The 11,285-nt window shown below is 50.1% G+C and overlaps 1 protein-coding gene across 1 annotated transcript in view; it reads left to right on the top strand.

Annotated features, from left to right (window-relative positions):
* Positions 1–3,559: 3,559 nt before the first annotated feature.
* Positions 3,560–11,285, top strand: part of IQSEC2 (IQ motif and Sec7 domain ArfGEF 2) — a 175,772-nt gene continuing 168,046 nt past the window's right edge. The window contains exon 1 of the mRNA XM_060269213.2: positions 3,560–4,443. Coding sequence (XP_060125196.1) covers positions 3,767–4,443 — 677 coding nt within the window. The 5' untranslated portion in view covers positions 3,560–3,766. The remainder of the gene's footprint in view (positions 4,444–11,285) is intronic.

The raw sequence follows: 11,285 nt of genomic DNA, 5'->3' as shown, positions 1-11,285 counted from the left end.
TATAGATCTTTTAAATTATTATTTTTAAGCTGAGCTCATTCATTAAGCATGCCCAGGGAAGCCTCAGCATAGCAAAGCCACCTTCTCTTTGCCAACAGGCACTGCAGAATGCTAGTCTTGCTTCAGTTATCTCTGTCGGTGAAGCTCCTGTTCTATGTGCACATTCCCTTGGGGATGCAGTGCAAACTGCATGAAGGAGCTGGATAAATTTTTCAGTTCTTCCAGTAGTTTGAACTACAAAGGCAGAAGACTCTCACTGGCTCTCTTAGCATGCTCTTCCTTAGTGATGCACTAAAAAAATCCAGTTCAGCTTGTCATTCAGGTCTGCATTTGTCTGGGAGATTACATTTTTCCTGATGCTTCTTGGTGCTGCTGCAGGAAAGCAGGTAACACTGAGTGGGCTTTGATACTGCTGTCTCCCTTAGGGATGGAAGGGAATATCTATCTGGCTGCATTGACAAATCTGGGGGATCAAACAGGCAGCTTCAAATGGTTCCTCTTATTGCCTACCTTATTTGATAGCAAAGGAACCAGAACTCTTTGATTCTAGCAAAACTATGTTAGTTCTAATAAAGATTGCAATACCTAACCTGGTTCCCCTGTGTTTGCGCACTTCATCAGATCAGCTCACCAGTGGGTGTGGTTTGGGGGCTCCCCTGTGGATGAGACAAAGGCTGCCAGCCCCCCCCCCCCAAATCCCACATGCATTTCAAAAACTGTATTTTTCTGTGTTGGTTGGCATCCTTGCAGAATTCATGTGTTAGCTGGCTTATTCTGTTATCCTGCTATTGAATTATTTCCAGAGTAGAACTTGGTACAGTATATGCAAACCTCCATTCATTTAAAATGCTATGGTGGCGGCTTGCTGATCCTATTTATATTGTTCCCCTCTTTAACCTTCCTCCCTTGCATTGAATTTTAATTTTGAAGTCTTCATGGGACAGGAGCCTATTTTTTCTTACGCTATAAAAGCTACATAAATATGTGTGTGTGTGTGTGTGTGTGTGTGTGTGTGTACACAATATTATTATATTAGAAGTTAATAGGGAGCTGTCTTATATTACAGCAGACCAGTGGCCCTTCTAACACAATATTGTTTATGCCAGCAATTCCTAAACTCTTTCCCCCACAAACCACTTGAAAATTTATGAGGATTCTGACGAACCACTTTATTATTTTTCTTCCTGCTGCAGCAAACGTATTGCACTGTGCTAGATGCTTCATGATTTTTAATTGTATTTTTACAGGCACACCACCGACCACCTGAATAAAACTCATGGGCCACCAATGGTCTGTGAACCAGCCTGAGAACCTCTACACTGACTGGTAGTAGCTCTCCAGAGGTTCAGATGGAAGTCTTTCCCAACCATACCTGAAGATGTCCCAGGTTCAACCTGGGGCATTCTGCATGCACTACCACTAAGCTATGACCAAGGGAAGCCTGCTGAGTGAGGGACCCCTGACCATTAGGTCCAGTCGTGACCGACTCTGGGGTTGCGCGCTCATCTTGCATTATTGGCCGAGGGAGCCGGCGTATAGCTTCCAGGTCATGTGGCCAGCATGACAAAGCCGCTTCTGGCAAACCAGAGCAGCACATGGAAACGCCGTTTACCTTCCCGCTATAGCGTTTCCTATTTATCTACTTGCATTTTGATGTGCTTTCGAACTGCTAGGTTGGCAGGAGCTGGGACCAAGCAACGGGAGCTCACCCCGTCACAGGGATTCGAACTGCCAACCTTCTGATCAGCAAGCCCTAGGCTCAGTGGTTTAACCACAGCGCCACCTGGGTCCCTGAGTGAGACAAATACCCTAATTGACCATTCTGAGTGACCATTCTGCTATCTGAGTGAGACAAATACCCTAATTGACCATTCTCCTGCCTATTTTGCATTGGCCCAAAGACATCAAACAGATATATGATATGGTCCTTCCTACCATATCATACATCTGATCAGTGGTGGAGGTAACCTCATGTTCTTCCCACCCACCCTAACTAGTGTAATGGCAAACACACACTTGAAATGCCCCTGGAGAAGAAAGCTGTGCAGGGGGCAGAGGAGGATTTAGGCTGGGGAGAAGAGTTAAAACAATGCATTCCTGCTCTCTGCTGCTCAGCTCTTGCTGGTACCTCCAGGAAGCAGCTTCTCTCTCCCTCTCCCTCTCCCTGTGTGTGGTGTGTGTGTGTGTGTGTGTGTGTTTTAAAGACTACTTGGGGTACAGTTACCTATATTTGTGTGCATGCACACAGGACAGTTAAGCCTATGAGTTGGCTCACTTCAGCTGCAACCTAACTTGAGTTTCCATTTTTGTTACTGGCCTATGTTACAGGTATGTTGGAGAGGATAACTGACAAATGTATGTGAAGAACTTTGGACACCTAAAAGTTGCTGTATAAATGCTAAGTTATGAATTTATCTGCCTATTCCTTTAAGTCTGCAATAAAGGTGTTATAAATCTCAGCATTGTCTGAAAATTATTTATTGGCCTTTAGTTCTGCATCTATCGTATGGGTATTGCTGTGGAAATGGATGGGGCACAACACACTAAACACACTCAGAACAAGGCCACTGTCCTGCCTTGTGTGAAATGGACTAATGTGGCTCATATCCATGTCTGCCCCATTTTTACAGACTGCCTATTTTCCTCCATACTTAACTGTGTTCAGTACGTAACCAAATGGTGGCCAAGTGCCACAGTCACCTTTGACTGGACTTAACCGTCCAGGGGCCCTTTACCTTTTTACATACTGCAGACATAAACTGGTGCTGAAAATGCCTTCACGGATTATTATGGACTTGGTTCAGCTGAAGTGCATTGCGACGGGCAACGCACAGTATGTCTATTAATTAGTGAGTAAGCGCCGTGCGTTGCTTTCAGTAGGGCTTCTTCCCAATAAAGGGGGTATATATGCCTTTGCAACTTACGTCCTGCTGGAAGCAAGGGGCCTCCTATTGCATCAGGGCTGCGTTTCAACACTTGGGGGGGCCATTTACAGGGGTATGTCTAAAATTGCGCGATCATCTAATAATGCGAAGCCTCACATGCAACGAGCACAGTTGCAAAGAACAATATCCCTGAGCTGCTTTCTCGCCCAGGTCCTGCGCTTGGCTCCCGGCTGAAGGCACCGCGCGCAGCGGGGGCGGAAGGGGCCTCGGGAAACTTGGTTGCCCAGGGAGCGCCCCAACCAAACTCCGTGCACCCTTCCCCCCCCCGCCCCCTGACGCCCCTTTCTCTCCAGACCCGTGCTCTGAGCACCCCTGACCCCTTCCCCCTCCTCAGGGGCGCGCGCGCCAGGGATAGGGAGGGAGAAGGGGAAGCGCGAGCGGCGAGTCCTTCCTCGGCGCTTCGGCCTTGAGGACTCGCCGGGCGCCTCCTTCAGCGGCGGGCTGTGCTCGGGTCCGCTGGGAGCTGGCCCGCCAGGCCGGGATTCGTCGCGGCCGCCCTCCGGCTTCGCCCCTTCGCTCCGCGCCCGGCCCCTCCCGCGGGGCTGGAGCTCGCCCTGGGCTCGCCGGGCGGCGCGCTCGCAGTGCGCAGTGCCTCTGCAGCGGCGGCGGCGGCGGCAGCGGCAGCGGCGGCTCCTCCTCGCGCTCTTTCCCCGGGGCTCCCGCAGGCAGGATGGTGGCCGTAGCCCGGCAGCCCTCGGCGGGCCGCGGGGCGGGTCCGTAGCTGGTGCGGGGTGGTGCCCTTTGCCGCGATCGGGAGCCGGAGGCGCCGGGCGCCGGGCGCCGCGCCAAGCGCCCGCGCGCCCCTCTTCCTCTCGCTCTCCATGGACGGGGGAGCGGGGGGCGGCCCCGGGGTGCCCGGCTCGGAGAGCCCCAACCGGGCCGTGGAGTACCTGCTGGAGCTCAACAACATCATTGAGAACCAGCAGAAGCTGCTGGAGACGCAGCGGCGCCGGATCGAGGAGCTGGAGGGGCAGCTGGAGCAGCTGAGCCAGGAGAACCGGGACCTGCGCGACGGCGAGAGAGATCGAGAGCGGCACCGGGACCGCGACGGGCAGTACCACCACAAGGAGAGAGAGAGCCACTACCAGAACCGCGCCGACCGGGACGGGCAGTATCAGAACCGGGAGAACCGAACGGACCGTGATGTTCAGTACCCGAACCGTGCAGACCGCGAGAGCCAGTACCAAAGCAGAGCGGACCGGGAAGGGCAGAACCCGTATCCGAACCGGGACAAGGAGCGAGAGCTACAGCACTATGGAAACCGGGACGGGCAGTACCAGAACCGGGAGAGCCACTACAGGGAACCTTGCCAGCTGCATCGAGAGCGGCCCCCGCAGTGCCACCCCGCTCGGGAGAAGGAGCACGAGTACCCTCGGCCCCCCCGGGAAAGGGAGAGGGGGCAGCTGAGCCGGGGAGCGTCCCGGAGTTCCAGCCCGGGAGCCGGAGGGGGCCACAGCACCAGCGCCAGCACCAGCCCAGCCACGACTCTGCAGAGAAAGTAAGGAGCTGCTCCAGGCCCCTGGCAGCCCCGGCGGCATTAGCGCCTGCCCTCCTTGCCCGGCCACCCAGGGCCGCTCTCATTTCACAAGCAGTCGCTTGGGGAGGAGGTCATAGTAATTGGTGGATGCCAGGCAAGCAGTGTGCAGGCTAAGAGTCATCGTGGCCCGACACCCTTTATTGCGTTGCAGGGGATCCTGAGGTGCATTTTTGCTTTTTAGGGTTGTGAAGTGTGGTGGTTTGGGGAGCATAGATATGTTCTGGGACTGCCTTCCTTAAACCTCTCTGCATTTCTCTGCTGCCTCTGATCTAGGCCTCTTGAGTCTTGTTGTAGTCACAGTTATTTCCCACCAGCATCCCAATCTGCACCCATCCCTTGCTAGCCTGGCAGTGTCCATCCTTATAGTCAGGTCTCATTAATCCTCATTCTTGAACCCTCATTCCCTATTGTGTGCATTGGACCTTGTCTGGGATCGCAGCCCCCTGCTTAGCCCGTCTGGAATACCCACCAGTGCATTCCAGCCAGAACCATGGCTGTAGCCAAGGGGGGCTGGGGCTTCTGCCCCCCAACTAAAGCCTGCCCCCTAAGAAAAATCCTAGCTACGCCCGTGACTAGAACCTGCTGACCCTGTACTTGAGCTGGGTTGCTTCCCTTCCTGTTTTACACTTCAGCCTCAATTTCTTTGCTCCTTGCCAGCTTTTCCTTATTCCAGAATTCACCTCTCTGTACAGAGCAATACTGTAGATATGCTGTGTTACTCTCACCTGCCACCCTGGATCCTTTAGGAGAATTGCTTTCCAGCTGCTCTGCACAGGGGGGGGGGGGGGAGGAAGCGGTCATAACTGCAATGGACTGCTGAATGTGCTCTCCTGCCAGTCCTGCATCTTTCTCACTCTGTAACATACCAAATGGCTCCCCCCCACCCCACTTTTGGGGGATTTAACTGTGCAGTGGATCCTAACTTAATCTCCTTGGAAAACTGGTTCTTTTGTATTAGTGCTCCTGGATGATTCCCTCCACATATTTCAGGACTCCCACAATTGCAAACACAAATCCAGGGCTAAAGTCCTACTTAGATTTATTTGTGTAACTGCCCCCCCTCCCGCCCCGCAACCTTCTGAATCCTAAGGTGAATTTTCTCTGTCCTGTGTAAGGGAAAAGAGCTGCCTCTGAAAGTGATAGGATTTTTCTGTGAATCCCAATAGCCAGTCTCTAACAGAGGGTCCCCTTTAGTGTTTCCTTCCAGCTATTTGGTTTGGAGTGATATTAGGCAGGGCCTTCTGCTTCTGCTTAATAGGGATGTGTATGTGGTGTACATACACTAGGGATGGGAACTTGTAACCCTTGAGGTGCCCCAGCCACCATGCCAGAGTTCAGAATTGGGGGACGTTGGAGTCCAGCAACATCGGGGGGGGGGTACAGGTTTCCCAATCCCTGACATACACACGCACACATCTATAAAAGCCCCCTTCCCTCTGAGTAATCCCCAAGAACCAGCCCATTGGCATATTTTTCACTAATGGGGTGGTTGACAGGAAAGAGCTACTGCTTAGGACAGGGGCTGGATCCTCCCAGCCCCCAGATCTTCCTGAAATGTGGCTTAAGGGTTACATCCAAAAAAGCAGTGTTCCTACCGAGTGTACCATTGCTATGATGAGCGGTGAGGGTCTGAACTGATGCTTCAGGGGTGTGCATGTGTGGGTGTGAAATGATTTCGCATGGGTTGTCTGGTGTTATGTACTGAGTATTGAGTTCAGGGACTGAGAAAAGAATATGGGGGGATAATTTGTGGTGTGTGTAGGAACCATGCCTTCTAAGTGCCATGGGGAGAAAGAGCAGGATTAAGTGACTTAGAGTGACAAATATAGGAACCAAGCCCGCTGGGTTCCTGGTACATCAACTCTGGAAGGGAACAGGATTCGTGTCCCCCCGCCCCCTTGGCTCACATCACCTTCTTGCTTCAAGAAAAGGGAGCTGGTGGTTCTCTCTGTGTTATTGGAGTTCAACTCCACCCCCCTCCCTAGCAAGCAAGGCCAATTGTCAGGGATGATGGGAGCCAAAAATCTATGGCGAGCCACAGATTGCCCATCCCTGTTCCAGATGCATTTGGTAAGAACCATGTTAAAATAATTAGGCTACTGTACACACTTGGCACCTGAGCTTTAAAAGTTTCCACCTGCTCCTCAGTGGTAAAGCACATGCTTTGTGTGCAGTCAGAGGACCCCAGGCAGAACCTTTGGCAGGTCCAGGTCAGACTGGGAAAGACCCCTTGGCTGAAACCTCCAGGGAGCTGCAGATAGTCGGGGTCTGAGCTGGATAGACCAATGACAGTTTCCTACGTTAGCTTACGAAAATGCATGTCGTAATATATTTGATACTCTGCATGGTGTTATAAGACTCTTTCTTGTCAACAGTCCTTACAATTGCCATGTAAGGTAGGTCAGAAGTATTTTTCATGTTCTGAAGACTTGGGGGGAGGGGAGATTGAGAGAACTGACTTTCCTAAGGTGCATGCAAAACAGGCAAGATTTGAAGCAAGGCATTTCCCCACCCTTTTAACCTTGGTACAGGAGTTGTTCTGAAGCACACTGTTTGAAGAGGCACACCTGTTTATTTCAGCCCTCGGGCCCATGTCCTCTTTGCTAAGGCTCCCCTCCTCTCTCCCCCTCCCCACATTGTTACTAGGGCTGCATCTGGTCTCCTCCAACAGCACTCCCTGCTTTGATGCTGATACCTTCTGTTTGGGGAGTTATGGGGGTGTTTGAACTAAATCATTTTACCTGGGAACTTGATCTCCAGGACAGGATATGTTCTAGTTGCCCACGAGTTTTGGCTGAAGAGATTGGGATGCAGTTAGCCCTGAAAGCTTTGGGATCTGCTTCGGAAATGGCAGCAGGGGAGGCTGTGTGGGGTGGGAATTGACGAATCCAGCCGTGTGTTCTTTTTCTCTCTCTCCTCATCCCCGCCTCCTTCTCCTGGATAGAAATTAGCAAAGTGGTTTGATGCTGCAAATGACTTAAAACCAGCACAAATGTGTCTTGCCATTCCCGCCCACTCGCTACCGACACCAGGGAGGCGGTTTTTGAGAGCCTGGAGAGGTGGGTGGGTTCTCTGAGCCTCTTCTCCCTGCTGGAAAAAAAAGCCAGAAGTGGCTAGAGGCAACCCCTTACCCCTGCTCTGGCCTATAGCATTTACTCTAATTTTTTTTTTGCATTTCCTACTGAGCTGGAAACTGAGCACCCGCTTCCTTCACGTCCCTGCCCTTAAGGTAGCTAGTACAGTAGCTGGTGCTGGTGCAGCATAGTGGCTGAGCAGGATGTGTGATCTGTGTATCCAAAAGCCTTTAATTCAGTTCTCAACACTGAGTGGTCTTAAGTAAATTGTCATACCTCAGCCCTCCATCTGTAATATGGGGATGATATTAATACTGGCCTACCTTAACAAGGTTGTTGTACAGAGTAGGGAGAGATAGTGTGCAAATGCTTTGATCACTCAACAAAGCAGTATAGGAATAGTATAGATTCCACTTCTTTCCCGGCACTTGGAAGGGAGCAGAGGTTTTCCAATACTGCCCGTTTGTCAGCCCCAGAGGATGGTGGTAGCCCATGCAATTTTTTCATCACTTCCTCCTGAGGGAGATTGGAAGGGAATGTATTTTCCCATCAGTCCATCGCGGTTTGCTGCATGGGCTGAAAACATGTGGTTGTTGAAAGCTTCTCTGGGATTGATTTTTCTCACTCCACTGCCAGCCATCAATTGGAAAAATGATTGCGGTCCACTCTGGAGGCAATTGTAAGTCTGTGCTTGGGAAGCCAGGGAACTAACTGTCCTCGATATATAGTATACCCTGCTTGTTTCTTAGCATACCGTAGGTGCATAAGCAGAGCTACAAAAGCCATTTGTCTCATACTGTGAGACATAAATGTCTAGGCATGTGAGTAAAAGCCAGAAGGGAGCAATAGCTAGCCTGCCCAATGGCCCCTCCCAGTTGTGTGCATGGCTCATCAGATATTTCTGTGGAATGCTGAAGAGTATGTTTGCATTACGTAATTCTGGTGAGCTGCAGAACCACTAGCCCCAGAGTCCGTGCTGTGAGAGAGAGGGAGAGTTAGGAATGATTTAAGGCCAGATTTCCTGGGAGACCCTGGCCAGATCTCAGGCAAGGAGCCTACAGTTCTGGCTAGTGCTGCAGCTGTGTTGATCTGTGCCAGTCTGTGGGATCTGCTCTACACTCCCAACTACAGGTGCAGTGGGCTTATAGCCAAAAGTGGATGTTGGTAGCAGGTTGATGCGCTTCCTTGCACATCTCCCTTGTTCCCTTTATTCTGTCCCTCTAGGTGAGAAGACAGTGTTGTGATGCAGACAAAATCATTCATTGATATTAAATCCAGATAGTATTACAACTAATATAATCAAGGTGGCACCCTGACGCGCAGCGTTCCTACAAATCAAGGTTAGGAACTGGGTTGTCACATGATTGCCGTTCCTGTGAGGACTACCATGCAGGATTGTTTCGAGAGAACCAACTGGGACATTTTTGATCATCCAGATCTGGAGGAGCATACGGTGGCAGTTCTGGGCTATATCAATCACTGCACAGATACTAAATAAAAAAATTCCTTCAGTAGCACCTTAAAGACCAACTAAGTTTTTATTTTGGTATGAGCTTTCGTGTGCACACTTCTTCAGATACACTGAAACAGAATACTGTGACAGATACTGTCACAGTAAATAAATACACCTGGGTTTATCCCAATCAGAAACCCTGGATGAACAGAGAGGTCCAGTGCCTGCTGCAGGATAGGAACAGGTCTTTCAGGCTTGGCGAAGAGCAGCTTTACAGCACCGCAAGAGCTACTTGAAGAGAGGTATTTGACGGCCAAAGCTGGTCTATAAGCAGAGGATTGAGGATAACTTTAGTAGAAACAACACAAGGCAGGTGTGGCAGGGGATTCAGCAGATTACCAACTACAAACCGAACCTTGGTGCTGTCGATGGTGACCCTTCACTGGCGGCGGAGCTTAATCTCTTCTTCGCTCGCTTTGAGAGAGAGCCACCAGAGAAGGCTGTATTACAGCTACCAGCCCAGAGTGGCTCCTCATTTACTGTCGAAGAGCATGAGGTGAGGCAGGTACTGAGGTTGGTGAATCCGAGGAAGGTTGCTGGCCCTGATGGCATCACTGTTGAGGGTGTTGAGGGGCTGTGCGGACCAGCTGGTGCGGGTCTTTACTAAGATCTTCAACACTTCCCTACACCAGTCAATTATCCCACCCTGCCTGAAGTCATCAACTATTGTTCCTCTGCCCAAAAAATCCACAATTAGTAGACTACAGACCAGTTGCACTTACTCCGATTATTATGAAGTGTTTTGAGAAACTGGTATGGAGTTACTTCATTTCCTGTCTTCCATTGACATTTGACAACTACCAGTTTGCATACAGGCGAATAGATCCACAGAGGATGCCATCACTACCACTCTCCATGCTGCTCTGTCCCATCTGGAGCAGCCGGGGAGTTATGCGGGACTGCTGTTTGTGGACTTTAGCTCTGCTTTTAACACTACCCTCCGCCCCCCACAGACTGATGTCCAAACTAGAGGTGCTTGGACTTTCTAACTCCATTTGTCTCTGGGTTTTGAATTTTCTGTGTGACAGCTCCCAGAGGGTTAGAGTGGGGTCATATATGTCCACAGCCCTTAGCCTTAACATCGGCTCCCCACAGGGTTGTGTGCTGAGTCCCCTGCTCTATACCCTCTACATGTACAGCTATCCACTCTAGCAACAAAATCATCAAGTTTGCTGACATTCAGCCCCTGTATATTGGCGGGGACCGGTTGGAGAGGGTGGCTGTATTTAAGTTTTTGGGTGTTAACATCGAGCAGAGTATGACCTGGAGCGCAAATACCACTGCTCTGGTGAAGAAGGCCCAGCAGAGAATATATTTCCTCAGACTTTTAAAAAAGAACAAGCTGAGTGAGAGATTGCTGGTGTCCTGCTACCGAGGCTCCATAGAGAGCATTCTTACATACTGTATCTGTGCTTGGTTTTCCAGCTGAACAGCCATGGATAGGAAACTGCTCCAGAAGGTCATAACCACAGCCCAAAAGATTATCGGCCATCCTCTCCCATCTCTGGAAGAACTATACAACTCCCGTTGCCTTAAAAAAGCAAGGAATCTTTTACAGGATTAATCTCATCCTGGATATAGTCTTTTTGCACCGCTGCCTTCGGGCAAGAGATACAGAACAATTAAATCGAGAATGAATAGATTAAAAAACAGTTCCTATCTGAGAGCTATAACCATTTTAAATGCTGTAACTAAATAATATGATCCCGGGAGTTGTGATGGGTGTATATGTATGTGTGTGTGTGGCTGTAATTGTGTTTTTATATTGTTTTTTATGGGATGGCAATCAATTTGATTTCAGCAAGGCCTTGACAAGGTGCCCCATGATATTCTTGTAAAGAAGCTGGTAAAATGCGGGCTAGACAATGCTACCCTTCAGTGGATTTGTAACTGGCTGACTGACCGAACCCAAAGGGTGCTCATCAATGGCTCCTCTTCATCCTGGAGAGAAGTGGCTAGTGGGGTGCCACAGGGTTCTGTCTTGGGCCCAGTCTTATTCGACATCTTTATCAATGACTTGGATGATGGGCTTGAAGGCATCCTGATCTAGTTTGCAGATGACACCAAATTGGGAGGGGTGGCTAATTCCCCAGAGGACAGGGTCACACTTCAAAATGACCTTAACAGGTTAGAGAACTGGGCCAAAGCAAACAAGAGGATTTTTAACAGGGAGAAATGTAAAGTCCTACACTTGGGCAAATGAAAGGCACAATGAA

Source organism: Zootoca vivipara, chromosome 15 (assembly GCF_965207765.1).
Source record: "Zootoca vivipara chromosome 15, rZooViv2.hap1.1, whole genome shotgun sequence".
Classification (NCBI taxonomy): Eukaryota; Metazoa; Chordata; class Lepidosauria; order Squamata; family Lacertidae; genus Zootoca; species Zootoca vivipara.
The sequence above is the reverse complement of the archived record's forward strand: the minus strand, read 5'-3'. Positions and strand labels throughout refer to the sequence as shown.